General features: G+C 38.5%; 1 protein-coding gene across 3 annotated transcripts in view; it reads left to right on the forward strand.

The window, feature by feature from the left end:
* slc2a9l2 (solute carrier family 2 member 9, like 2) overlaps positions 1-22,959 on the forward strand; it is a 90,581-nt gene extending 67,622 nt beyond the window's left edge. For all 3 annotated transcript variants that reach the window (XM_069144584.1, XM_069144668.1, XM_069144499.1), the window contains exons 12-13: positions 2,793-2,920; positions 22,153-22,959. In XM_069144584.1, coding sequence (XP_069000685.1) covers positions 2,793-2,920; positions 22,153-22,395 — 371 coding nt within the window. In that variant the 3' untranslated portion in view covers positions 22,396-22,959. The remainder of the gene's footprint in view (positions 1-2,792; positions 2,921-22,152) is intronic.
* Positions 22,960-26,837: the final 3,878 nt, after the last annotated feature.

Consider the following 26,837-nt stretch of genomic DNA (forward strand, 5'->3'; position numbering starts at 1 on the left):
GCTGTGTCCTTACTACTCATTCCCTGCTTTAATGCACAAGGGGATCAAGGCAAGTGATTAGTCTTTAATATGCATGTTTGTGCGCAATCTGGTCAACTGTGTGCATGCCTGAACTCACACATGGTCACTTTTAATCAGCTAGTCCCGTTCATTAAACAACTTCTTGCTCGGATAATGACGGGGTTTATTATCAGAAGCAATTAAATCTAAAAGGATGGTAAGAGCCAATGCAAGCCATGCCTCCCTTCATTCAGCTCAAAATGGAAATGCTCCTGTGATTTCTGTTCATTAACTGTCTTCTGAGAAGCAATTATGTGACAACAAAAAGCCTGCTGCGAGGAATAAATGCATTATCCACTGATTTAGAAGGATATTGGAATTGTGTCACTTAAACTGATGTTTTTGTGGGTATTTCAGAAAGCAACAGAACTGCTGTCATAAGTCAAACCAACACCAATGAGGTTATAAACTCAACCTGGTCTGTATATCTTAATTTAGCAAGACTCATTGTTGGGGAAACTAAGATATGCTGCTATGTGTTCAGCCAATTTGCTGAAATTGTTTACAAGCACCATCTGACTGCATGCCGTGCCCTACACAGACCACGATCTGCACCCCCTTACCAATACCCTGTCCAGCTGCAGCTTATTCAAAAGGAGCCAGATAACACATAGTCCAGATAACACATAATTTATAATAATATTATTGAGAGTGTCTGCACTGTGAATCATAATATTTACTTTTGTTTGTGCCTCTTTACCATCACCTTATCTTGTTGTCTGTGTAGAGCAATGCCTCTAAAATATGCCCGTTCATGTGTGAGCAGGACATATTTGCTGCAAATGCCATGCTGCATATTTGGTTTGATGCAGCATGGCCCCTTAATCATGTTTTGTTGTGTAATATACTGTAAATGCTGCACGCCTGCTACAAATCATCTGGAGCCATAGTTTCTCTGCCACCTCCATCCGCCTTAAGACTCACTGCTGGAGAAGGTGGTTGGCTTGGAGTTCTCTCTGATGAATATGGTTCACTGTCCATTACATTTTTAGCTGTGGCATTCTTGTTGCATTCATAATTAAGGGAGGCAGAGCTATTTTTTAAATCCTGTCGATATGTATTTTGTGTGTTTAAAAAAAACAGTATAACTGCATTCTTTTTTCTTTTCACAGAGTCCGACCTGTGTTGTTGTGTCATTAAGATAGCACTGGTTAGACTTTTTTTTTCAGCTAGAGTGATTTAAGTTGGCTGTTATTCTCTAATAAATGCCTAGTCCTTGACACAAGAATTATTTTTGTTCCTATGCCTAGCAATGTTGCAACCCAGTATCACGGCAAGGCATGAAATATTCACGCCTAGACATGTTATCATCTCGGAGATTGGCATGTCTATTTCACTTTTTGCTGTGATACTGGGTTGTATACTGTTAGTATATAAACTCTTCAACAACAAAAAAATGTTTGCAGTCAAGAGAAATATAAGAATTTTGTATTTTTGTTTTTCATGAGAACAAAAGAGTTGTATTCTTTTCTTTCTTTGCATAGGCAAAGGTAGAAAACGTGCAATGTGACAAACATCAAGTCATTGGGCTTAAAGCCACACTTGATCAAGGAGCTTTAATAATGTCTTACTTATTTAAAACTATAGCTTCAAAATCCTCAAAATTTCCCTCTGCATTCTTTTCATCCCCCAGAATCTCATCCTTTATTTCTGCTGTTTCTGAACTCAACTGCGTTGATGTTGCAGTTCAAAGAAAATAATAGAAGTTGTTGTTCAGAAGAGTACATTTTTTTAAGTATTGTTTCCCGTGCCTAGTGTTTCAGATCTTATTCAACACATTCCTGAATGGATCATTTAGAGTTCTGGATCCTTTTAAAACCTGAATATGGTACACCCAGCTTTCATGGGTTTCACGTAGGTCCAAGGGTTCATTCTGATACTGTAACATCCGCTGCCTGTTGATCCACCAAAATTCTGTGTTTCGGACAGACCTATTCTCTGATAGCAAAGTATTTTACTTTAAACTTACTCCTAAATTAGGACAATAGGGTTTTCCATTGTCTCTCGATGCTCTCTTGTGAGTTTGCAGTTATCTGACAGGAAGAGTACCTTTTAGATTTTAAATCAGGGGGCCAAGTGTTTCGATTTCAGCCTCCTGACATCATCACCACTCAAAGCATCCAAATATCAACATCTGCTCCTGGAGGTTTGCAAATGTGTGTTGGACCTTGTACTGGAGGATAGGCCAGAGGAAGTCCTGAATTTGAGCAGTGGGGTCATCATATTAAAAGAGTTCAACTGTGACTGTGTTAGGAATTACTGAAACACATTCATATAACTTAATGAGGCTCAAAATAAGTGTGCAATGTTATTATTCTGTATTAAGTTGAAGTACACATGTTGATTCAATGGTCAACGAAAGTTTTAAAACTGCTCATTTTCATCCTATTAGTCAGACTCAAATGGATACAACCAAGATTTTAATTCAGTCAAATAAATACCTGATGGCATCTTCAAAGTTGAATGGTAACATGAGCTCAGGTCACGATGAGTTTTTCTGGTAAAATGAAGTGTGTGTTATGGAAACAGGAACATGAGGACGGTATAGTAGTGACCGACTTGCACTTCCACGGTTGGTAAACAATTCATTACACTAAGTGGTCAGACGGCACTGAAGAAAACAAAAACAAAGATCTCAGTCCTTATTTTTACTTTGTGTGTTCAACCCACAGTAAAAGCAAAAGCTTTGTTGTAAGTAATGGAGGGTCAATGTTTTTCTTTTTCTCTGTCAGGTGGCATCCCCTTTGTTCTGACTGGGGAACTGTTTGAACAGTCCTACCGATCTGCCGCTTTCATGATCGCTGGCACTGTGAACTGGCTGGCAAACTTTGCAGTGGGCCTCCTGTTCCCAATCATTCAAGTGAGTTACAGCATCTAAATGCACACCACACATGTGTACACACTGTATTTAAGGTTGGGTCAGGTTTACAACATCAGAGGAGGTACTTCAGAATACAGAAGTAACTCTTCTTCAACTACACACAATAAATCATTGGCAGATTGTCAGCTAAACCCAACGTACTCGAGCCGTGATTATCACTTCAACCTAAACAGTCCATTGTTGTTGGCTCCTCATTAATCTCTGTAGTGGCTGCCTGCCACGCCATGTTGTCAAGGGATTTGTCGCATTTAATCGGAGGGGATTGGATCCAAACGGGCGACGCAAAGGCAGGTGTGAGGTAAACTTAGAACTTTAGTAAGAGATAATTGGGGTTACAAAGTCCAGTAAAACGTAGTCCAGAGTCTTTACTGTGTCCCAGGAAAACAGAAGAAACCCTATCGAAGAAAAACTGCACTTGACAACACAAGGACTTGAAACAAGGGTTTCTTTCAAAGCATTTAAGACTGAGATCTGTGCTGCCTTCCAAATTGCTTTGAACACTTGTTTTCATTCAGTCATATAGCCTAATTAGAATTCATGTAAATATGAGCAAACAGGTAGGTGAGTGTGTGCAACCACCTCAAAGTCCAAAATACAACTATAAATGTTACAGAGGAGGTTTTCCTTTCCACGTTTCAGCACCAACATTGGTCCATAAATATCACAGAGAGGGCTCAGCTCATGTGCCTAGTTGTCAGAAGCGCACACACAAACCTCTCCAAAATCACTAAACACCTTTCATGCATGTTGAGTTTTGCTTTTTTGATGTTGCTCTACAACTTTATATCTATCACAAATCATAATGTCCATATAAAAACATCTGTACTGCAATGAAGATTCTGTAACAGGTTCAATTAGTGAGACATACCAATGATGGATGTAAACTGAGTTTAGACTAACAGGAGCTGAGGTGTAGTTTGTTGATTCCAGAAATGAGTCTTTCCTCTGAATTTATGAAATACCTGCAGCTTCATACAGCAGCAGTATCCATATAAGCGTCTCCAGAGAAAGAGATTTGCACGCATTTACACATGAGTTAACTTCATTTATAAATATGCCCGACATGGAGAGCAAATTGATCAGGATTTAATTGTAGGCTAAATGACAATGTGTAGCTGCTCTCCTTCACCTCAGACAGTTCAGCTGCCACACAGAGTCACAGTTTATAAGCTGCAGTTAAATTACTGTTACACAGCGTCCGTCCTCATATTGAGGCTGAGTGTCAAGCTGTCAGGATAATTGTATTTCCTGTCTTCCTGTCAAGTGTTTTATGACAGAAAGATATCCATTTCACGGTTTCAGAGAAGGATATTTGCGGTGCATTATTGTGCAAATTGATGCGCTCCCATGACTAATGAGACCTCTTTGATCAATAAGGTAGCCTAATATGGAAATAGGTAGCGGAGTAACAATAAACACACGTTGAATTGCTTTATAAATTACCATTACACATGGAAAGAATTTTCATTTTTTTAGGGAATCATAAATAAACTATGCTGTTAAAAATATTGTATCAGCTACACACACATCAGATTTGACATGACTGAGATAGGCCATTTATTTGGAGCTGATTCTTGTGTTTTAGGACTTCATGGGAGGTTGTCCACGTTTGTACAGCCTGCATGAGACAACATGGCAAGATCGCACAGGACCAAGTGTCTAAGATATTCATTTTGTAGTCCATCTTCTTAGTCTCACCAGGAAGACTTCATTAACACCCGCAGTTGTACAATTACGTTGCCTAGTGTAAATGGAGTTGGATTCTCTTAACACCGTGGGTGTCTTTTCCTTAGTCCTAATGAATTCTCCTTTACATCTTTCCTTGACATACAGCATCGAGGTCAAGTGGTTAGGAAAGGATTTAGGAGGTCATTCTGTTTGACTATTCCACCGCACCCTTATTTTCTAGCAACAAATGCTGTGTTCAAATGAGGTCGCATTTACTGTGTCACAGCCCCTCGTGGTATCCACAACCTCACAACTCAAAATTGGCTATTTTGACAAGTTGTTACGTGTTTGCTGACACTTATGAAAAAGGCAGAGGTCATGGATGTTGTTGTTCGTTGGATGCTAGGCTAATTAATTGTATTTTTAGTCATGCAGGGTTGTTCTTCATAACTTAGATAATAGCCTACGTCTGAGGAAAATATCAATCTTCCTAGCAGCCTCATCTTTTGCCTTTGCATTTCCCGCATTACATTATTTCCCTGTGAGCTTGCTAAATGTTTAGCCTCTGTGGCTTCTAGATGCCATCCATGTTGCTGTTGCCTGGAAACAGTGTTTATATGACATAACCACTTGTATTCAAAGCATACAGTGCACACGACTTCCAAAGTTGTAACTGAGCTGAGAGAGACAGGAGTTGATGACCTCAGTGACACAGAGCGCAAACCACAGTCCCCTCTGGACTCGCATTAGTCAATATACTTGTTATTGAATGTTTCTATAGGCCTCTCATGTAACATGTATTTCATGTTCCAATTAGATGCAGTGGCTGAGCTCTAATGACTGGCCTCACAGTGGGCAAGTAATGCCTCCTAAATGCATTTTTTTCAATCATCAAGTGAACACGCTTTTTTCTTTTCTTCCTTTTGGAGTATAAGTGCTCCAGCACAAACAAGCTCTGACAGACACTTATGAGAGGAGTGAGTCATCCTTGTTAGCTGAACTGTTAAAGATACAGGGAGGACGCTGATAGAAAAACAAACAACTGTAACCCATGATACACCAATGTATGTCACTTTACGACATTTTGGAAAGGAGCCGTCTTCCAGGTGCACTCAGATCTCGTGCAGAATACCTAAATAAGGCAAAGAAATTAAAACTCTGGTCCCTCTTCCATTACCAGAAGCCACTGTGATCGCTGCGTCGACTGTCACAGCTGTGAGGTAGAGCAGTTAAGCTTCTCAGGATGTTCCACCAGGCATTTGCTTTTATTGCTCAAACAGGACTTTGGCACAGTTTATATATCCCTTGTTAATGTGTAATGTGTCACATTTTCACTTCATAACTCAATAATAACGGCAGTAAAATGAACTATAAAGGGACACTTCACCCACTTTACACGTTACATTGAATTTTGATGAGAAGTACTGCTAATCCTGTGAAAACAGTTTGATGATTAAACTCTGGCTTGGGACGTGATTTCAAAAGTTAAACAACAAACCAGATGATGTCATGAATATTACATTACAAACAGGAGGTGGGGAGTTTGAAAGAAGAGTGCACTTAGCAGGAGTTTTAGATGTCTAATGAAAGAGGCTGTTGAGCTGCGTAATGGATAAACGTCAAGACAAAGTGTATTTAGAGCTTGGCCATACTGGATACTATAAAACAGGACATCTCTGCAGCTTTGATTTTACCCATTTAAAAAAAAAAAAATTCTCATTTACAGATAATGAACCTTGTCTCCATCGGACACGTTTGCTCGTCCCTTAAGTCATTCAGTGCAGCTGTCTACACAAGCCACATCATCGCCTAATTGCCATCGGCTATTATGTTGAGATGTCGCTGTGACCCTTGTTCCGCAGACTGATTTACATTAGTTTGTATTGGTGGTGAGCTCGGTGAAAATGCCTTTGAGTGTCTGGCATCACTGTGGTGGAACCGATCTAGTGTGGACATTAACTGCTGCCGTGCTGCTGACATGCTGCTTTCACTGCTGGGCATTTGTTAACAAGGTGTTACAGGTGAAACGTGAGACCTGACAGGAATGGTGAATGGATAGCTGTAGAGACAGATACATTTTCAAAGCTGTATAGGAGCTGTAGTTGTGTGAGGCTAACAAAATTAAAAATTAAAAAGGGTAACTGATGTTTTGTTTTTACACAAACTATTCCATCCTGGTGGTCCCTATACCGAGACCGTATCAATCGTTATCCGTTATCAAAACACAACCCATTCAGGAGGGGAGGGAATGCCTGATATTGTTATTCTTCATTCCTATTGATTCAAATTGGGTAAAGCTGTCGCTGAGAATTTTTACAATATGTTTAACAGTATCAGTGTTTATTGACTTGTTTATTCACAGCCCTAATTCATTGAGGTACATTTTTCTTGTTTTTTTTTTTGTTTTTTTTTTGCTGTTATTCAGATCTTAATGATGTGGACAGAGATATTTGTTGTATTTAAAAATTATTCCAAGTGTCTTTCATCCATAGAGTCAAGGGTTGTTCATTGTGGCCTCACAGTTGTTGAGCTGTTACTGACTGAATTGGGTTTTGACAAAAACATTTTTTTTAGGTCTTAAGGATTTAAATGAAGAGATATTCAGGTGCCTTTCTAGTCAGTACAGATACCTTTAGAATAAAGAATAAAGACTGAAAATCCCACTATTGTGTTTTTAGCTGTTCAAAAGAAGTTAAAAGACACCCTCTACAAGAAAATAAACAGAACGGTAAAAGGTAGTGCACAGAGGCTAACAAGGGAAGTGTCTGGCCACACTTTGGTCCTCTGCAGTACAATCCTTTAATGCAATTCCTCCAGTGTTAAACTACTGAAAAGGTCATATGAGTCCCTTGATCCTTGTTTGTTATGAATTACGATCATCTGTGAAGTGCTTCATATGGAACCCAAGAGATGGCGTCTTTCAGGATGATGCATGTGCTTCTTCAGAGTGGAGGGATAAACAAATACAAGTGTTTGAGACCGAAGAGCCTGTTAATGTCTGAAACTGGAATGTTTTCTTGAAAACTGCAGGGTCCTCTTTCAACTCCTAAAACCGCACAGTTGCTCCAGGCAGCTCCACATCACTGCCTCCTCTCATTTTACCCCTCTGTACCTCTCTTGCTCCTTTATTGATCTCATAGCCTGTTTTTTTTTTATTTATTTTTTTTTTTTTTATCTCTCACAGACCCTAAGTCTTGTTCTTATGTTTAACTTGAGTGTTTTTCACTCTGCAAACTGTAGATGTTGTTAGTTATTCAATAGCTGCTTTGCACGCTTGATGGATTGGCTGTTTTTTTTTTATTAGTCTGATACAGTAGTTTAGGTTGCATTTAAGATGATTAAAACCATGATATAGTAACCCCAAATGTCCTAGTTTTCACACAGATACATGGGCTGCAAAGCAATGACACACACAGATTTTAGCAACTGAGAGGTGAAATCAAATTAATATTTTTCGATTGCATTTCTTGGTATTGGTACTGGTCTTACTTTTAACCTTTTCATCCATGTAACTGTGTTTTGCTAGTATTATGGTATCATTGAATACAGGGTTTTGACTAATGCCAGGAGTTGTTTAAAGCAAAAAGAATACTTAATATTTTTCCACAAAGTATTTAACTGTATTTAATATTTGTTTGCACTTTTTGATCTACAAGAAGAAACAGAAAATGTGCCAAGAAGCATTAATTTACATGACATTGAAAACTATACAAAATGAAGACACATATAACCATAACAATGAATAAATAACTTTATAAATACAAGTTTTGATAAAAAGATATTGATTTAAAAAACTGTTAATCAAGGAATGATTATTTGTTGTGTTGGTGTACTTGGCACTAACTACAATAACCAGCAAAGCTAACAACAAAAGATTGATATGTATTAGTCAGATATTATTTTAGAGTAGCACTGTAGTTGCTACCAAGTTTGTTTGTATCACTGACAGGAAGACATTTTTGATGTTGTGCACAGTTTTCCTACTCACTCTGCAGGACTCAAACAGACCTCCTGTTCATCATGCGATCGGCCTGTGGTTCGGTCTTCTTATCTTATGATTTAGAAAACGGTTTCATCCAAATAACTTTCTACTTTACTTGTTGTCTTATCACTTCATAGATTTCACAGTATCTAGTAGACAAACTCTGCCATTATTGAATTTTGTTGTATTTACAAGTTACCTCAGTATCTGTAAATACAAATTCTGCATTAATTCACAGTATAACCTGACTGTCGAGACACAACCCCCAAAGATATTACAGTGGACAACTCAGGTAATCTGCTCTGAGTCGGAGGAGTCAAATATCTTGAATCGACATGCACTTTAACAAGGCCTGTAATGTAGCAGTGCCCTGTGTAGAATAAGATATGACTCGTGGACATTTCCTTTGTACAGTTATAAGCAAAACCAACAATGTTCCACAAAACAGTGGGTGAGTCACTTTCAGGAAATAAGCTTGGCCTTGGTAATACTGGATCATAATTTCTGAGACTAAAGCAAACACTCTGGACAATTGCAATTTTCATTTATATTCCTGTTAAGAAGGACATGGAGATTAGTGTTGGGCCATCAGCTCTATTAACATGCCGAGACAAAATGAACTCATCACTTTCAGCACTAAAGCAGGCTTAGCTCGCATGAACACCTCGTATAGCTCTGGGACAAACTGCTGGACTGAGACACTCTGCAATTTTCTGGTCAAGGCCAATGCCATGAGCAGAGGTGTCTTCAGCAACAGCACATTATTTTGTGTTTTCTCAAAATGCTGAATAAGGACATCCAACACCAAGGTTAGATCTCAGATCAGCACCAGGGGTTTAGAAAAGCAGTAAGGCAGTGCAGGCGAGGGTGAACTAATAGCTGCCAAGAATAACACATCAGAACAGCAGCCCTGATATGCAATAATTTGTCTGTTATTACACCCATTTCAAACATATTTCATTTCATACAGTTTGAATGGTTTACATCATGCTGTGTGTGTGTGTGTGTGTGTGGGGGGGGGGGGGGGGGGGGGGGGGGCTGGTACAATTTCGATTTAGCCTCTCACTCAAAGGCCCAGAGGGTTAACTACTGAGCGGAAGTGTTGAATTCCTCTTTGTGCTTGGAATATAAACATCCTGCAAGACAGGAGTGGCCACAGTTCTCCCAACAGGAGCTGAAACACCTCCCACACAGTTACTAACTGCACTCTGTCACTTTGGCTCTGATGGTGAAATCAGGCCAAGGGGCTGCGGGGGGGTAATATACAGCAGACACCACCGGTGTGCCATTGCATTGTTTTCTGGCACACCGAACTCTCAGAGTGGCCTGCACATACAGTATCTCTGTCAAACCTGGCTGACAGACTGAGGATTTCAGAGGGCTCTCGCTGGACTGGAGGACTGTGATTCCCAGGATCTCCTGGAGTTGTGTGCAGTAACAGGAGATGTGTGCTGTTCCACACTCTTACTGCACCTGTGTGACAGCTCAGCGAAGGTGATATAAGCTACAAAGTCGATGTAACCTGCTGATAGAAGTCATTATTTGGGGATTTTTACTTTCCCTCCTAATCTGAAGATTTGTATGTTTTATTGAGTTATTGAATTAAAATGTGACAGTCAGATTAAAAACTCTGAAACTCTGTAATCTGGGTCATACTTTTATTAGAAACTTTACTGCACACACACCGCAGTACTATCACAGTTTGCTTCTACTGGCAGGAAACAACTTATTGATGTATGGAGCCATGAAAACCACATTAGTTTCAATCCTCATAATTTTGGGTTTTGTTTCCTACACCTAAACCTGCAGTGCAGATCTTTTGTCTCCCCTTTATGCCAGTGAGAGTAATTATAAAAACACTGTCGACACGTGCTTACGTCTCAGACTCCATAGTTACCTACTGTGTCACTGCAGTGTCTCTGAAAGATGGTGAATAAATTGTTTTGAGCATCAGAACCAGTAGCGTTTGGCAAGGGCTTTTTTAAAGGATAACCATTTTTATGTAAAAGTCTTGCACTAAGGGTTTACACACCAGGGATGTGATGAGTAAATGACGCAAAATGCTAAATACTTGCCTACGAATATTTTGCATCGCAACTATTGACAACGAAAGTGATGCAAATATGCTACAGATGTTACTTTTTTTTTTTTTTATAGATTTGCATTGGCTCATTCTTCAGAACAGAAAAATGACGGATTCAACATCATCCAGTGATGATGATCTTGTCACAAACTATCAACATTGTCTTTAGGAGTTGTGACGTCTGGTCCTCTTCCACGTGGTGGGATTAGTTGATGTGTTTACTCATGATGCAAGATCGAAGAGACGCTTTTTTTTTTATACTCCCTCAGTGTGTAAAGACTGAAAAATAAAGTCCAGTGTTCCCACTGTAATTTAATCCCATTTTAATTGACAAATACCTCTTGCTGAGATATATATTTCATGAACAATTTCTGTATATCATGTCTTTTATATACTTAGTGTGGTTTCCTTAGGTTCCTTAATGTTATTTATAGAATACACGACCATATCTAAAAATAATTTTTTAATACATGTTCCATGGCAAACTGTCAATACTCCCACTCCTAGAACCTATTAAGGGACTTGACTGAAATGCTGCTTTATGAGAGAAATTATGAAAATGTCCCATTTTAGCTGGCACTGAGCTGTTAACAGGGTGAGAATTACTTTGTACACATTTAAGTAAGGGAATTACTGGAAACATACAGCCTGGAAAATACATGTAATCTGCAGACAAAATTAGCTAAATCGATAATGTGCCTGATTATGTGTATTTGGTCATTACTGAAGGTTTTTATTGGGTTGAAAAAAGAGAGAGGAAGAAAGGAGTTTTGTTCGGGAGACAAAGCGTATATGACAGCTTAGATATGTTTTCTGAACTTACTGACTCTCCCTCTCCATCTTGAGTCTCCACTGTCTATGATCTTTTGTAGCAGTCTTTAATGTCTTGACAGGTGTTCTAAGAAAGTATGTTCTTCATCACAATTACCCAAGATGGATCCAACAGGCTCTGATGTACTTTGAAGCTATATTTAGTCATCTTTCATTGATGTGTTTTATCTTTGCACATCAAATCTTTGCATTCATCTTTAAAAGAAATGTGAAAAAAGGGTTATATACCTTGAAAGATGATATGACAAATCTTTCTCTATACACTACAATATGACATTTATGACAATATGAAGTGTTAATAAACTCAAAGCCACCATTGATAAGCATATGGGTTATAATTGAATTATTGAATAGGTCACATCTATAGAAATATGGTTCCTCATTTTATTTCCCAAGTACTTGTTCATCAGTCCCATGCTCCTTTCCTTTCACTCTTTAACAAAAGCATTTTCCGAGGTCACAAATAAAATCAGTTTGGTGTGTGAGCTCTGCGTTTTAAATGAAACGTGTCAAGAGTAGATTATCTGTTTCGTTGCCAGCTGATGTTTGTCTAAAGGCTTTTTTCCTCTGTACTCTTCCTAGTACATACACTGATTTCATATGCATTTAAAAAATACAAATAAAAAGTAGTTTTAATTTGAGGTAATATGCCTGTTTTCTCCAGACTTAGATCGGAACAATGATACTATTTTAAAGTGTGAATATTAGGTTTAAAAATATGCCTGCAAACACCTGTAAAGGTCATTAATTAGCATAGTTTATCTTGTTTTTCAGCACGTGTTAAGCAAAACATTCCTCAAATCAAAGTTTTTCAGATATTGAATGCCAAAAAAGTATTTTGACACCCAATAGTGGCTTCACTATATTTACAATGTTTTAGTTTGCATCCTTTACCTTGTTCTTGTCAATGTCCAGCTATTGAGTCACCCAGTTTTTGTGGTAAGTGTTTCCTCTATGTTTCAGCCAGCAAAGCTTTTAGTTTATCAAGAGATAATTTCTTTAAGTTTGCATCCAAAATCCCTCTATACACCTTAGGTTTCACAGTTAATATAACTCCCTCAGTTAATATAATTTCACCTATACCATTGCAATTAAAAATACTGCAGACTTTGACGTTCCCATCTCCACGGTTTACCGTAACCTCAGTGCATTCTGTTTGAAATCATCATTGGCATTTCTTTCTTTGAGCTTGTTTTCTCTGTATCACTCTCCATCCTGCTGATCCAATTCTGAATGGTCTGTGAACTGAGTTGTATCTGGTAATTCTCATCTACTGATTTTATTTTGCTCACAATGTCCAGTCTGCTACAAAATTTTTCTGGGTCTTCTGGTGCAACTTCTTTTCCTAGTCACAAATCCTGTATTGGTAACTTTAAGACAAAATACCCTAAGTGTGGTCAATCGACAATATTTGTTTTCCAAAACCTGCTTAATAGAGAGGCGCTCTTTGTGCAATCACACCATGACAAACCTTCTCTTAGAGGTCCTTTTTGTGGTACTTTTTATAGTTGCTTTTAACCAACCACTTCCAGGGTCATATAGTGGATGTATAAAATCAGTTCATCTTAAATTCACACAGTTGCCCCTAGCAGAGTAACCTCAGGCACAGTTTACCCCAAGAATGATGGACATGTTCCATTAATTTTGACTTTTAGAACTTGTTCATATATTTTTTCGTGGCCACTTAGAGGGCTGTGCTCATGATTTCTAAAAGAACAACCTGTTTTTTGTTTTTTTTATTCTAGTTGAATGTCTCTTTACAGCTGTGCTGCAATATTTTTCTGCAGATCAAATACCAGTTTCTACTGTAACATCATTTTTTTCCTTTAACTCTAAATAATATAATGATTGTATTACCAAAAGTGTTGAACTATTCCTTAAGGCAGTGAGACACATGCATAGGCAGACCATTGTGAAATATATTAATTATATTATGTATGATATAATTTTGTTCATAAAAGACACAATGTGACTATCTATCTATCTGGCGAATTTTGAAATCAATGACTTATATGAAACCATTAATCCAAAATTATTTCAAAAGTATTACCTTCACACATCTTGGCTTTACATTTTCTCGAGTGAGAGAAGATCTGTCTGCCATATACAGTTATTGCACTCTGTGCCGAGGACATACTTCCACCCTTCTTTTTATAGACAGAACTTTGCCCTTGGTAATAATGTTCTGATTGTCTCTCATTTGACTCTATTGGCATTTGACATTTCAATCTGAATGAGATGGAAAAATATAGATATGTGCACTGAAGTTCATTCCTCTGAAAATCTACAGTGTGCTCAGTTTAGTGTAATTTGAAGTAAATTACATCTCCACTCCTTGTTTTTATTGATTAACAAATATAAATTTACTATGAATAGAAATATCAAAGTGCAGGGAGAGAAGTTTATTTCAAGGCTTTCAGAGACATTTTATTGGAGAGAGTTTTTTTTTTTAATGTGATTTCAAAGCAGTGCACTCTAAAAGATCATATTTTTTTTGTTTTATTGGATTTATGATTGACTGACTATATAAGGTACACAAGCAATTTACTTCACATTACAGAATTCTTTATTGCATACCTTTATATAATTGCATCTTAAGTGGAATAAATTGCTTTGTTGAAAAGCTTTTTATTTTTCCTAGAATACCTCCTAACAAACATTAGATGACTTTAACTGAATGCTGGGAAACATCCAAATTAATACTTAAAAGCTCTGACAGGCTGGACAGTTAATTACAGTGAATCTTCACTTCTACTTGTCATTCACTGAGTAATTGAGTTAATTAGTGCCCAGACTACTAATATACAATCCATAAAGCATGCAGATTAATATGTCAATATGTTTAGTTCTGTATTACATTTTTCAAACACACCTCCATGCCTAAAAATTCTGTGTAAAGGTGAACATCCCAGTAGTGTAACTCTGGACTGAATCTGACCTCCAACTGTGTCAGTTGGATGCAAGCATGTAGCTCCAGGCATACATCAGTAGTATGGAGACCAGGACTCAGTTATGGTCACACTCGGCTGAGGATAACTATAAACAACATGAGCTCCGGCCGTTTCAGTCATTACCTCGTTCTCAAAACAGGAGCAGGGATTCAGAAACGTAATATTTTGTCACAGCGCTGTATTCATCAATAAACCATATGTGACGGAGCTACACAAAGAAATGCAAATTGCTTTGTGTTACAGTAACTATCTCTGCTTTATGGGGTGAACAATACATTTCTATTAATCCACACGTGCACATCACAGCTCTTGTCTTTAAATAACTGCTGTATACTGTATATGCAATGTAAAACGCTAAATAGCCATAAATTACAGTAATTACATTCTCATTCTACAGCTACAAAACAGTTGAATGTAAATTATTATCAACCTAATTACTTCTAGCTCCTGGCTATATGTCCACACATTGTGCACTGTAAAGAAAATGTGCTGCCCCTGCTGCTATAGCTGCAACTGCAACCTTTTACTCTCTTTTAACAATTAAAATGCATTATAAAACACACGCACACACACACACACACAAACACACACACACACACACACACACACACACACACACAAGGTTGTCTGTAACTCTAAGGACATATTCACAGTGCGAAAGAGAAAGAGTTTGACAAAAGTCAGCCCAGAAGTTGGAGATCAGAGTGAACCTTTGCTCGAGGCATAGTGGACATTGTAGTAACATTGTTTTGACCTTCTGTCAAATGTTTTCTGCCTGTTTTGTCAGCAACCCCTCCAGATAAACCTAATTTTGTCCTTTCAGTCAGCTGCACCAGAGTGTCAAGTGTTAGAGGCGAAGAGTGAACCTAGAATGAAAATAGCTGTAAAGGGCATATTAAACATTCAGATGGTGGATTCTTTGAGGAGGAAGTTGTTAATTTTTGCTTTAGTCATATTGATTTTAGAAAGAAACCAAAAAATAAAACAAACTTTCCTAAACATAAACTCACAATGATCTATCCGTCTGTCCGTCCGTCCATCCATCCATCCATCCATCCATCCATCCATCCATCCATCCATCTATCTATTGTCTGTCTGTCTTTCTGCCTACCTGATAGATATATTTACACATATAGATTTATGAGCACGTCTGCTTAGCTGTGTCATCAACAATAGGAAAACAAAGAGAGGAAATATGATGTGATGATAAAATTGATAACTTTTTCATTTTGATGAATATACAAAGAGGCAATAAATGTCAGTAATAGGAAGGGCAAGTAGATGTAGAGCTGAATATGTATTTAGACAGGTAAGAGGCATGCAGAATAGAGTCAGCATTGCAACAGGAGACCTATAGGGATGGATTTGGAAAGGCAAAGAGAAGAAATCAGGAGATGAGGCTGACCGAGCCGAGGACGGTGTGGGAGACGAAAAGCAACAGAGGGATACTTTCAGACAGCCAATGCCACAAAGATTGCAGTGTTGGTTTTGTTGGTTGGGTTTTGCTGGGCCCACTTACTCCGAGGCACATACCAGGCATCCAGATCACAGCAGTGACTTACCAGTTTGTAAATGGCCTGACCTAAAACCTGCGCTGAACCTTTTTTAGACAACAGACCGCTGTACTGTGATGTCATGTGGGCTTCTGTGGTTGGTGTACTACAACATTTATGAATGGGGGATAAAAATAAAGAATCTTTAAATATTCTATTATGAAATTATATCAGTTAATAACTGCTATTTGTAAGTATCTGGAAGCCTACATTGATATTCAGATTAAAACAAGTTTTTTTTAATCATTTGGTGTGTTTCTGATCAGTTTAAGTCTTTTAAGTTGTTTTGCATGCAATGTTGTGTTCAATGTTAGTCATTCTGTGGCTTCTTAAGGTCTCCCAATCAGTTTAGATTTTTTTGTAGTCAATTTTGGCATCTTTGGTTCTTTGTGTTTTTTGTCATTTCCCATCCTTTCCCCCCGAAGGATCGCGGCAATAATTTTTTTAAGGACTACTTTTGCATTTCCTCGCAATGCATTTCTTCTTCTGTACACTCTGAACCATATGTCTGTCTGCACTCAGTAGCGCTGGTCCACATGAACACTACATTGGTCCATTTCAGCTATAACATGCTTCCAGTTCGAGAAAACACTCTGCAGAGATGATAGGTGATACTGTGTGTTGGATTTAGTGCCCGTTCATTTTAAAAGGCTGATCTCTGAAAGAATTCAGCTTCTTGTTGTGAGTAGATCTGCAGGTGCTCTGTCTGCTGTGATGGGTGAAGCTGTGGCTATATGGTTATTGTTCAGGCTTTGACTGCTGCTGTCTCAGTCAGTAGTGTTATGGATGTGTTTAGGTGGTACTATTTGAATCTGCAATGCTTCTATGACAGGATGTGTTACAACTATTAAAAACCAGCCGTAATTGTAACAAACAATGTATAAAGTCAGCTTCTGCTTTGTAGCTTCCAATTTGGCACTTACTGGTTAAGGGAAATTAATGAGAGCTCTGAGTTACACAGTTTATGATATTCTAGTCCTGGCTTGACATGTCTAAGTATAGTGGTTTTATATCTGGACCAATGTGGTCTAGATGTAAAAAAAAGCTGTGTAATGTCCCCTTTTTTAATTTTCACAAATAGAGTTAAGGTTTTACAAATCAGAAACTGTCTTTTAAAGTGTCTAAGAGTCGGTCTAAGTGTAGACTAGTGGCTTTACATTCAGGCGAGATGTGTAAAAAGCAGTGTAATTTTTTTGCTGCATTATGACAAATAGACTGAAGGTTTTATAAATCAATAATGTTTTGAATAATCTTTAGCCTCTGTGATAAAGTCCAGGTTTGACTTGTCTAAGCACAGTGGTTATAAATCTGGACCAGGTCTAATGTGGTCTAGATGTATAAAAAGCAGTGCAATGTCCCTCTGCAGCATTTTTTTTTTCCAAACAGAATAAAGGTTTCACAAATGTGAAAATGTGTTCTGGACAGACTTAAGGCTTCTTCTGAAATTTAAAAAATGCTTTTACGGCATTAAGAGGTGCTAAAAATGGAGAATGACTCACACAGAGCTGGAAGTCAGGTTTACCTTAACTTTAGGGTCAGGAAAATGCACCGCAAAGTGTCACATCATCTCTCCTTCCCTGAGTATCTGCAAAGTGTTTCCTTTAACTGGCAGCGTGTTATAGATGAAAGTGGACCAACACACTACTGTTAATGAGGACCAGAGCAAATGAGTGTAAACAGACATACAGTGCATCCAGAAAGTATTCACAGCGCTTCACTTTTTCCACATTTTGTTATATTACAGCCTTATTCCAAAATGGATTAAATTCATTTTTTCCCTCAAAATTCTACACACAATACCCCATAATGACAACGTGAAATAAGAAGACTTGAGGCTGTAATTTCTGCCAAAGCTGCTTCAACAAAATATTGAGCAAAGGCTGTGAATACTTATGTACGTGTTATATTTCCGTTCTTTATTTTCAATAGATTTGCAAAAATTAAAAAAAAAATATTTTCACTTTGTCATTATGGGATATTGTGTGTAGAATTTTGAGGGAAAAAATGAATTTAATCCATTTTGGAATAAGGCTGTAACATAACAAAATGTGTAAAAAGTGAAGCACTGTGAATACTTTCCGGATGCACTGTATAGCTCAGAGTGAACAGAATAAGAAAAGTATTGAATAGTATGTAGTTGTTGTTTTTTTGTCATTGTATGGTGTTTTTGTATTTCCCTATAGTACTTTTTGTTTGTTTGTGTGTGTTTATTTTGGTTGATTGCTTTGTAATGGTTCTAATTGTCTGAGCCTCTGGCATTAATAGTTTGAGTTGGAATCAGGTTGATTTAATGATGTATTGCCTCACAATATGAAGGATAACATTATCTTGGAATTCAGTGCTTAACATTATTATGCTCTGGGGTTGCATGGGAATCCCAGTGTCTCATTTAAAAAAAAAAATTCTGATCGCTCTACTTAAATATTAAACACTTTTAAAGGAGCAGTCATCATTTCAGGTAAACTCATTAAAGGAAATCAAAGTTAAGCAAGACTATCATATGTGTATACATTTTTTTATTCAGTTCAATTCATAATTTATTTTTATTTAAAGTTGAACATTGTTGCAATAGTCAGAAACACAATTTCATTTCAGTAACCTCTTACATTTTTCCCATCACCAAATGTTAACCAACAGCGGTGCAGCTGACCTCACTGTTGTTAAGGCAGATTTTGATACGATACAGTTAATGTAGCGCTGTGCAGAATATCAAGCAGTTTGTTGACACACTATCGGTAACCCTTTGCGGTTTTACACACTGACAGTCGTATACAAAGTTTTGACAAAGGTCTTTTGCCCCTTTCTCTATTATCTTTATCATACTAATTTTCAGTCTCCAGACACAAATACACATTTGGAAAAAAATAGACTGGAAATAATGGAAAAACAGGATTGTTCTGCGCATTCTATGAATTGCAATAAAAACACTAACCAAGCAAACGTGGTGCATTTCTTTTCAAAGATTGATCTGCTGCCACAAATCATATGTTATGAAAGAATCTTGCAATTTAACAGAGCTACAAATGTGCCTTAATTAAGTTAAAAGGGGCAGCAACAACAAGCTACTGTATTTATGTGTGGCATCTGTTTGAATTGATGACCCATCACACTCAGTCACATGCATTAGTACTAGTTTGTATGCATTTGTGTTCGCCTTGGTAATGAGTTAGGGTTAGAGTTATGATCCATAACTGTGCTGCTAAATGATTATTTGTCTCCCCATTGCCACACTACACCGGTGTAAAGGCATTGATACACTGTGTAGTAATCCATAAAATCACTTAACAGCTCAGTTTGGACATTTGCAGGGGTCGTCTGTCTGTCATGGATTGCAGACACTGTCCTTGAGCGTGCACAACACAATCTATAAAAGTCCACACATGCAAATAATCTCCCTTTACCTCAACAGCACACAGCTCACACCCATACCACCAATGATGACTCGCTGTTCCCCCAGAAACCAGTGACCGTGACAGTATATTTCTGAGCATGGACACTCACTGGACCAGGACGTATTTTTTATGTAGTCAGCTGATTTAAGTCCACGGTGAATATTTAAGCATTCTCCTCTCATTTACCCTTAGCCCGTCCTGTTTTGTGCTGTTCTTAGCTCTCCTGTTCCCGAATACCTGAGTCTTCTGTCTCATTCCATCCTATCCTATTCTATAACATCTGGTACTATCCTGTCCCATCTCATCCGATCCCATCTAGGACTGTTCTAGGTTAGGCTATCCTGTCCAACACTGTTCTGTCCTATCATCTCTCTTCTTGTCTTGTACTGTCTCGTCCTGTACTGTCCGAGTCTTATCCACTCATCGTGCACCTGTTTTGCCCTAAAATGTCCAACCTTTTCCAATTTTAGTCTGTCCTTCTGTCTCCCCCTTTGTTTTGCAAGACTCTGTACCAGACTGTCTCATCCTGCCCTTTCTTGTTATGTCATGTCCTTTCGTGGCCTTTTCTGTCCCATCCTGTCTCAGAGCGTTCCATTATAGACCGTCCTTTCCTGCTCTATCCTTCCTGTCCTTTTCTGTCTGACTTGTCTTATCCTGTTCTGTGCTGTCCCTTTCTGTCCTATTCTGGGTTTTTTTTCTGCACCGACCTGTCCTAACCTCTCTTGTCCTGCCTTGCTCCTTCCTAGATTGCCCCGTTCTGTGCAGTTCTGTTTTGCGTGATTTTGTCTCTCATCTAAGAACTGTCCTGTTGTGCAATGTTCTACACTATTGTGTCCTGTCCCTTTCTTTCCTGTCCTAGCTATATCTGTTTTGTCCTATCCCATGAAGTTCTGTCCTCTTTTGTTTTTTCTGTCCTGTCCCATCTTGTTCTGTCCTGTCTTGTCGAATCTGTCTTGTTTTACAATGGCCTGTTCTGTCCTAACCTGCTGCTTTTTGTCCTTTCTCCCAGTTCTGTCCTGTCCTGTTCCATCCTAAGTCTATACTTCCCTGTGCTAGACTGTTATGTCCAGTCCACTCAAATCCTGCCTGTCCTGTCTTGCACTGGCCTAGTCTGTCATATCTTGTCTTTCATTATTCTGTCCTAGTTTTTGCTATTCTATTTTCTGCCTGTCACATCTCCTCCTTTCCCGTTTGATTCTGTCTCATCCCTTACATTCTGTCCACTCCTGTTTTGTCCAATCCCATTCCATCATTCCATTCTGTCCAACTGGTCTCACACTGTTATTTCCTGTCCATTTTCATCTTGTCCCATCTCAACTCATGGTTCCCCATCACTGAAGGTGCCAACTATGGTCTTTATATCATGTCACTTTGGGTATTTACGCATGAAATATCAACATATGATTAATGTGTGTGTCTGCAGCACAGGATGGCTCTTTGTGTGCATGCCTAATTCTTTGTGTGTGCACCAAACTACACTTGACTGATCGACCGCAGCAGATCAAAGGATTATCCAAGAGTCAAAGGCAGGACTGTCTCATTCTCCGCAATCCACAGAGGTAGAAAATATTCGATTAATGACATACAAAGTGGAGGAAAAATGCCTTGTTTGTATCAAAGACTCATCTTCTCTGACAACTGCGTGAGAAAGGCAGTGTTTTCTGAGCAACGTGCTAATTTTGCAGATGAGCATTATGTCACAGAGGCGACATGGAAACTGGGTCAGGGCATTTGCATGATGCTCTGTTTGTTTGCCGCTATTATGAAATACACTCAACAGAGAGAAACAGTGTCAGAAACGACCAGCAGCGGTGATATAACTGCTGAAATCAAAACAGTAAGTAGTTCTTCATTGAGGTCATGGTTGTTTGCACACTGCAATTCTAATGCCAGGTAGAAAGCTCTGCATTTGAGGTCCGTCCCGTTATGAGCAAGAGATTAGAGCTTGACACGCTGGTGAGGGTCAGTCAAGTTTCTCTGCCCCACACAAAATCTCTCTCACTCTCTCTCACTAACAAACACACACACACACACACACACACACACACACACACACACACACACACACACACACACACACACACACACACACACACACACACACACACACACACACACACACACACAAACAAACACATAACCCTCCCTCCATATCTAAATCTCCCTCTGGGTAATCAGTCAGTGTGTATTTTTAAATCTGTCACTAATCTCTATTATTGGCATGGCACACTGGACAAGGTTAGCTTCCACACTTTGCGTACTGCATCACACGTATGCATGCAAACACGTAAATATACTGTTCAAAAAATCTGAGTTGGAAATATGACTTGCACATACGCTCATACAAGAGCCTATCAGACCATTCACAGGCAAAATCTGTGGGATGTTCACCTCAGCATGTCCTCAGCATGACACAGACAGATGACAAAACAGATGCCACAAATGATGTCTCTCTGGAGTTGGCAACAGTTTAGCAAAGCTGAGAAATGGCAGAACATGGCTCTGTGGAAGAGGGGGAGAAATATTCATCAAATGATTTAAATGATGAGGCTAAAGAATCCAAAAACTAATTTATAAAAAGCTAAGCATCATGTTAGATTTAGGAATAATGCATTGTGGGTACCAGTGATCATGATTTCTGACAAAACTTTCATTTTAGAAGCAATTGTTTTAGAAAATGTTTGCCAAAGAAATTGATTAAATTTGGTCTGTCTAATTTCAAAAACCCCTGTGTATTTTATGTTTGTGTAGGAGAAGCTGCAGTCCTTTGCCTTCCTGGTGTTTGTGGTGGTCTGCATCTTGGGATCTATCTACCTCTACATCATCCTCCCTGAAACCAAAAATAAAACCTTTATGGAAATCAGCCAGAGCTTTGCCAAGATCAACAAAATACCCATTTCCTCCCCTGGCCAGGAAATGGAGCTTGTTCTGTCCATTAAGCCGGACATGAACAGAAAGGACCAAGATGTCACTAAAATGGAGAGTTCCTTCTAAGGAAAACAAAAAACACTAATTATGGGGAAGCAGGGTCAGAACATGAAATTCAATTATTTCTTGTTTTTACATATTTATTTGATGACTGCAATTAATAAATTTAAAATGAATGCTTTTTGTATGTTTTGTATAACTTCCCAGTATTTCAGTTTACAGCTTTTATTTGTACATTTCTGCTATTAAAATGAAAGAAACCACTAGATTTAATGTTCTCTTTACAAGTCAGCCCTCGTTTGTTGAGGCTGTGGATGTATAGGAAACTTACATAAAATATTGGTTAAAATATTGTTTGATTATTTACAGATCACACAGATATGGGGACACATTAGCATATATCTGCAGTTGTGTTTATGTCCATTTGACAAATAACATTGATTGTTAATATTACATTTTGATCAAATGTTGATAAAATTTTGTAAATAGATTTTCCTTGTTTTAAGAACAGACAACTGAGCAACTGGACACTGATCATTGTGCATCATCCTGGGCAACTATAGCAGCAAGCAACACCCCCTCATCTCAGTTAGATTTAATTTAGCAGATTTCTTCTTTGTCACCTTCCCTAAGGGCCCTCATAAAGGAGTGTATGTGTGTGTGGGGTGTGTGTGGGGAGGAGGGGGAGGGAAGGGGATGTGTGTCTGAGTGTCTGAGGAGATGTTTTGCAGGATTAAAGCTGTAATGCTGATGTCTTGGTTAACTTCCTAATATAGACAACAAGAGGGAGAGAACGAGAGGGCAGTAAAGCTGACATTCTTCTGAAGCCTCTCCAAATCTGAAAGGAGCCAAGGCTACTTCCCACCAGATGGCAGGAGCCAACGAAGAAGTGATCTGAACAGAGGTAGACAAGCATCTCTTTCAGTTTGATTCTTGATTTCTTGATCCAGTGTTAGTGCCACAGATTTCCTTTGCCCAACCAGCAAGCTAACAGGGAAGTGAGGAGAATAATAAGTGGTGTTGTCTGTCATAACTCTGTCCCAGTATGTTACTCTTGAGGAGTTATATTCTCACAAGCATTAAGTAGAGGGTAAATGACAGAAATAATTGCTGGTGGGACAGTAATTATGGCACTGCATAGCTGCAAAGGCATATATATGTTTATTATGATGCACTTGCTGTGCTTGATGAATTACTGTTTATTTTACCTCTAAACGAATGTATTATTATGCAAAGTAGGAAGTGGGTGTTGCGGGGGGGGGGGAGGGGTGCTGTGTAAATCCCACTTGCATTTGCTGTGAGGAAGTCTCACTGAACTGTGATTCTTAATCAAAACTTGTTCTTCTGTGGAATTAATTTCATTACAATTCCTTTAAACCTTATTTCTCCTGGTTATCGAAAAGGTTTAAAAAAAAAAAAAAAAAGAATAATTTAATTTCACACCTCCAGCATTTAACAGAGTTTTGTTTCTAATAACTTTGCAAAATATAAAATCACCCATTTCAGATTTTCCTTTTTTAACATTTTATTCTTAACCCAGGTTGAAGCTGGTCTAATTTTAGAGGTGTTTAACAGCCTCTTTTGATCTAATGAAACATCTATCAGTTCTGTCCAGTCTGTGCTGCATCTCTGCTGGCCTAATTTTAGCTGCACCTTTACCCAGTGAGGATACTCTGGATGACAGTTACAGGTCACTGCAATTATTCCTACAGTTTGTAATGATCTGGTTCCACCTGAAGAGATGGGTGATAGAACCCAATGCTCTCATTTTGTTAGAAAAAAATGTATCTGAATCTAAAAGTGTCTTTTAAAGGGCCTTTTTTTTTCTCTATCTATATTTCCTTGCCAAGTTGCAGTGAATAACATCAACACAGAGGCAATTTAAACACTAATCATGGTAGATACAATCTCGCACCAACTAATTCAGACTGCTGAAGCCTCATTTTAGCTCCAGCTAAACTTTTGATTTCAAATGTACTGTGGATTTTACCCCAGTCTCTTATATTAAAATCCCATTGAATGAATCCCATTACAGCCAGTGTGTGCAAAAGAAAGAATTTCAGTGATCAACAAATATTTTGTTGCAGATTCTGGCTTTTTTATTGATTTATTTAGTGAATTAGTTGTAAAAATATGGTTGTCCATTCCTCCAAAAATAGCTTCTCTGTGAGCCAATGCAGTCTCCTTTATCTCTCCTCAGTGCCTGTTCGCAATGGGCATTAGTATCTTTTTCTGACACTACCTGGACTTGAATAATTTGGAATGCGATGCATTCCATTTTTGTGTTACAGCTTTTTTATGGTTATGTTTGATCAAAAAAAAGTTTTCATGTGCACTGCAGATCAGACTTGTCGACTCTGACTCCGCTTAAACACTTGAGCTGTAACAACCAAGCAGGTGTCTGTTCAACTTGCATGAGTGTGCCTGTCTGTCAATCACAAGCTGTTCATCAAAAACATTACCTTTGCTGCATAAGGTTTGCCACCTTACAGGAGTGTCAAACCAAATGCATTTCATCAAGTAGTTCACAGGTGTTGATTGACTGGTTTTGACAGATACGATGATCAGATGGAACAGACACTATAACCTGTCCATTCATCTCCCGGCATGCATCATTTAAAAAAAAATTAAATTGTGTCTGTGTGAGTAGGCATTACACTCAATGAATTCTCTGCCACTCTGTCTTTCCTCAGTTATCTCAGTAGAGGATTAACCCACTGTAGTTCCTGCCTGAATACTGCATTCACCACTCCGCTGGATTTGAGTCCTGCATCTGATCACCACTTATGGAAAACAAAAGTGACAAGCAACAACCAATTTATCCCCCAAATTACCAGTGTCACATCTCTATTGTCAGTTTGGTGTGTAAATTATAATTCTGTCATTTGTCATCATTTCTCTTTCTGTCTGCTGAGGTGCACAGTGATTGAGCATCTAGACAATGCAAGCGCACACCATATTGTAGCTTCTTTGGGGGAAACAGCTTGTGTATTACAGCTTGTGAAACCTGGGATAAGATCTTATCTAGGTATCCAATTTATTTGCATCTTCATATGCACACTCACTTGATAATGACTACAATGTAAACATGATCCGCGTCAGACATTTTGCACAATGATACAATCTTCTTCCGGCTTTTAATAATGCACGCACTGCTCATTTTGCAAAGTAACATTGACCTGTTGTATCCCAGCCTCCCACACCTGTGTCTTGAGGCCCTTCTGCATGTATGTGTGGTATATTCATCTTCTGACCCTCTTTTGTAGACTGGTTGGACTGTTGATGATTTGAACCCTTTCACCCAACAGGGAGGTTTGAGGGTCTTCTTAATACTGTGGCAATTTCAGTTTTGTTGTGGTGGCTGTAGCTTCAAGACCTTTGTTGACATTTACACTTAAGAAAACAGTGATTTGGCTAAAAGGACCTTGGCAGCTCCATCATAAAGCTGCTGTGGCCCTGAAGCTCCTGCTTTCTCCTTCAGCCTGTGTGTGTGTGTGTGTGTGTGTGTGTGTGTGTGTGTGTGTGTGTGTGTGTGTGTGTGTGTGTGTGTGTGTGTGTGTGTGTGTGTGTGTGTGTGTGTGTGTGTGTAAGTGTGTGTTCAAGTAAAGATCTAAGAGTTGTAAAAGTTGGCCTTGCGTTGGATGATTTCTCCCTCTGGTTAATTAGTCAGCCAGGCAAAATGGAAAATGTTTTATTAGCACAAGTTTCGCTTCACTGCTATGTAATAACAAGGACAGGTTTCTTTTAATGAACTCTGTCTGTGTTCATTAAAAAGAAAAAGAAAACAACAACAACAACAAAAAAACAACAACAACAACTATATCACCTATAATGCAAGTAACAATGGGCTGATTGGCTCTTGGAATTAAACTTCATTATTCAGTGGACTTAGAGCCTTTGCACTGTTAACTCCAGTACCCTTTGTTACTACACTTCGCAAGGTGTGAGTCAATGTGACACAGTGAAACTAAATTACTCAGTCCCACAACACAATTAAATTTCCAAACTCTGCTAGACCCTATACCTGTGAGTCACTGTCTGTATTTCAGATTCGTTTGGAGATTCCAAAAGGTTGTAACAAGGATTAACATAGCTGCATAGGTTGCTAGTTAAATTACTATATCTGTAGATATTAAAAAAAAATAAAAAATAAAAAACTGACAGAAAAATGGCACTGTCCTAAAAAAAATAAAAAATAAATTACTCGCAGGCATCACAGCTGCAGGTGTCACAGGTATTTTTACATCTGCACTTTCACAGAAACATGATTCAATCCCCCCATACACAATTTTTCCTGAGGTAGTAAATAGGTGCATTTGTTTTTGACTTCAGCTGACTTTGACTGATGTTAAATCAAATAAGAACAGCCAGTGACTGCAGGGGTGGAGCCTAAAACGACTGCCATTAAGTGGAACAAATGTTGCTTCCTGTCGCGTTAGTGAGCTCACAACAATGGTCACATTTTAGGCCAATACACTAATAGAAAAACACAGAACCTTTACAAGCGA

This window comes from Embiotoca jacksoni, unplaced genomic scaffold (genome assembly GCF_022577435.1).
Source record: "Embiotoca jacksoni isolate LCO1_2020_lvr unplaced genomic scaffold, fEmbJac1.0.p SCAF_1, whole genome shotgun sequence".
Lineage (NCBI taxonomy): Eukaryota > Metazoa > Chordata > Actinopteri > Embiotocidae > Embiotoca > Embiotoca jacksoni.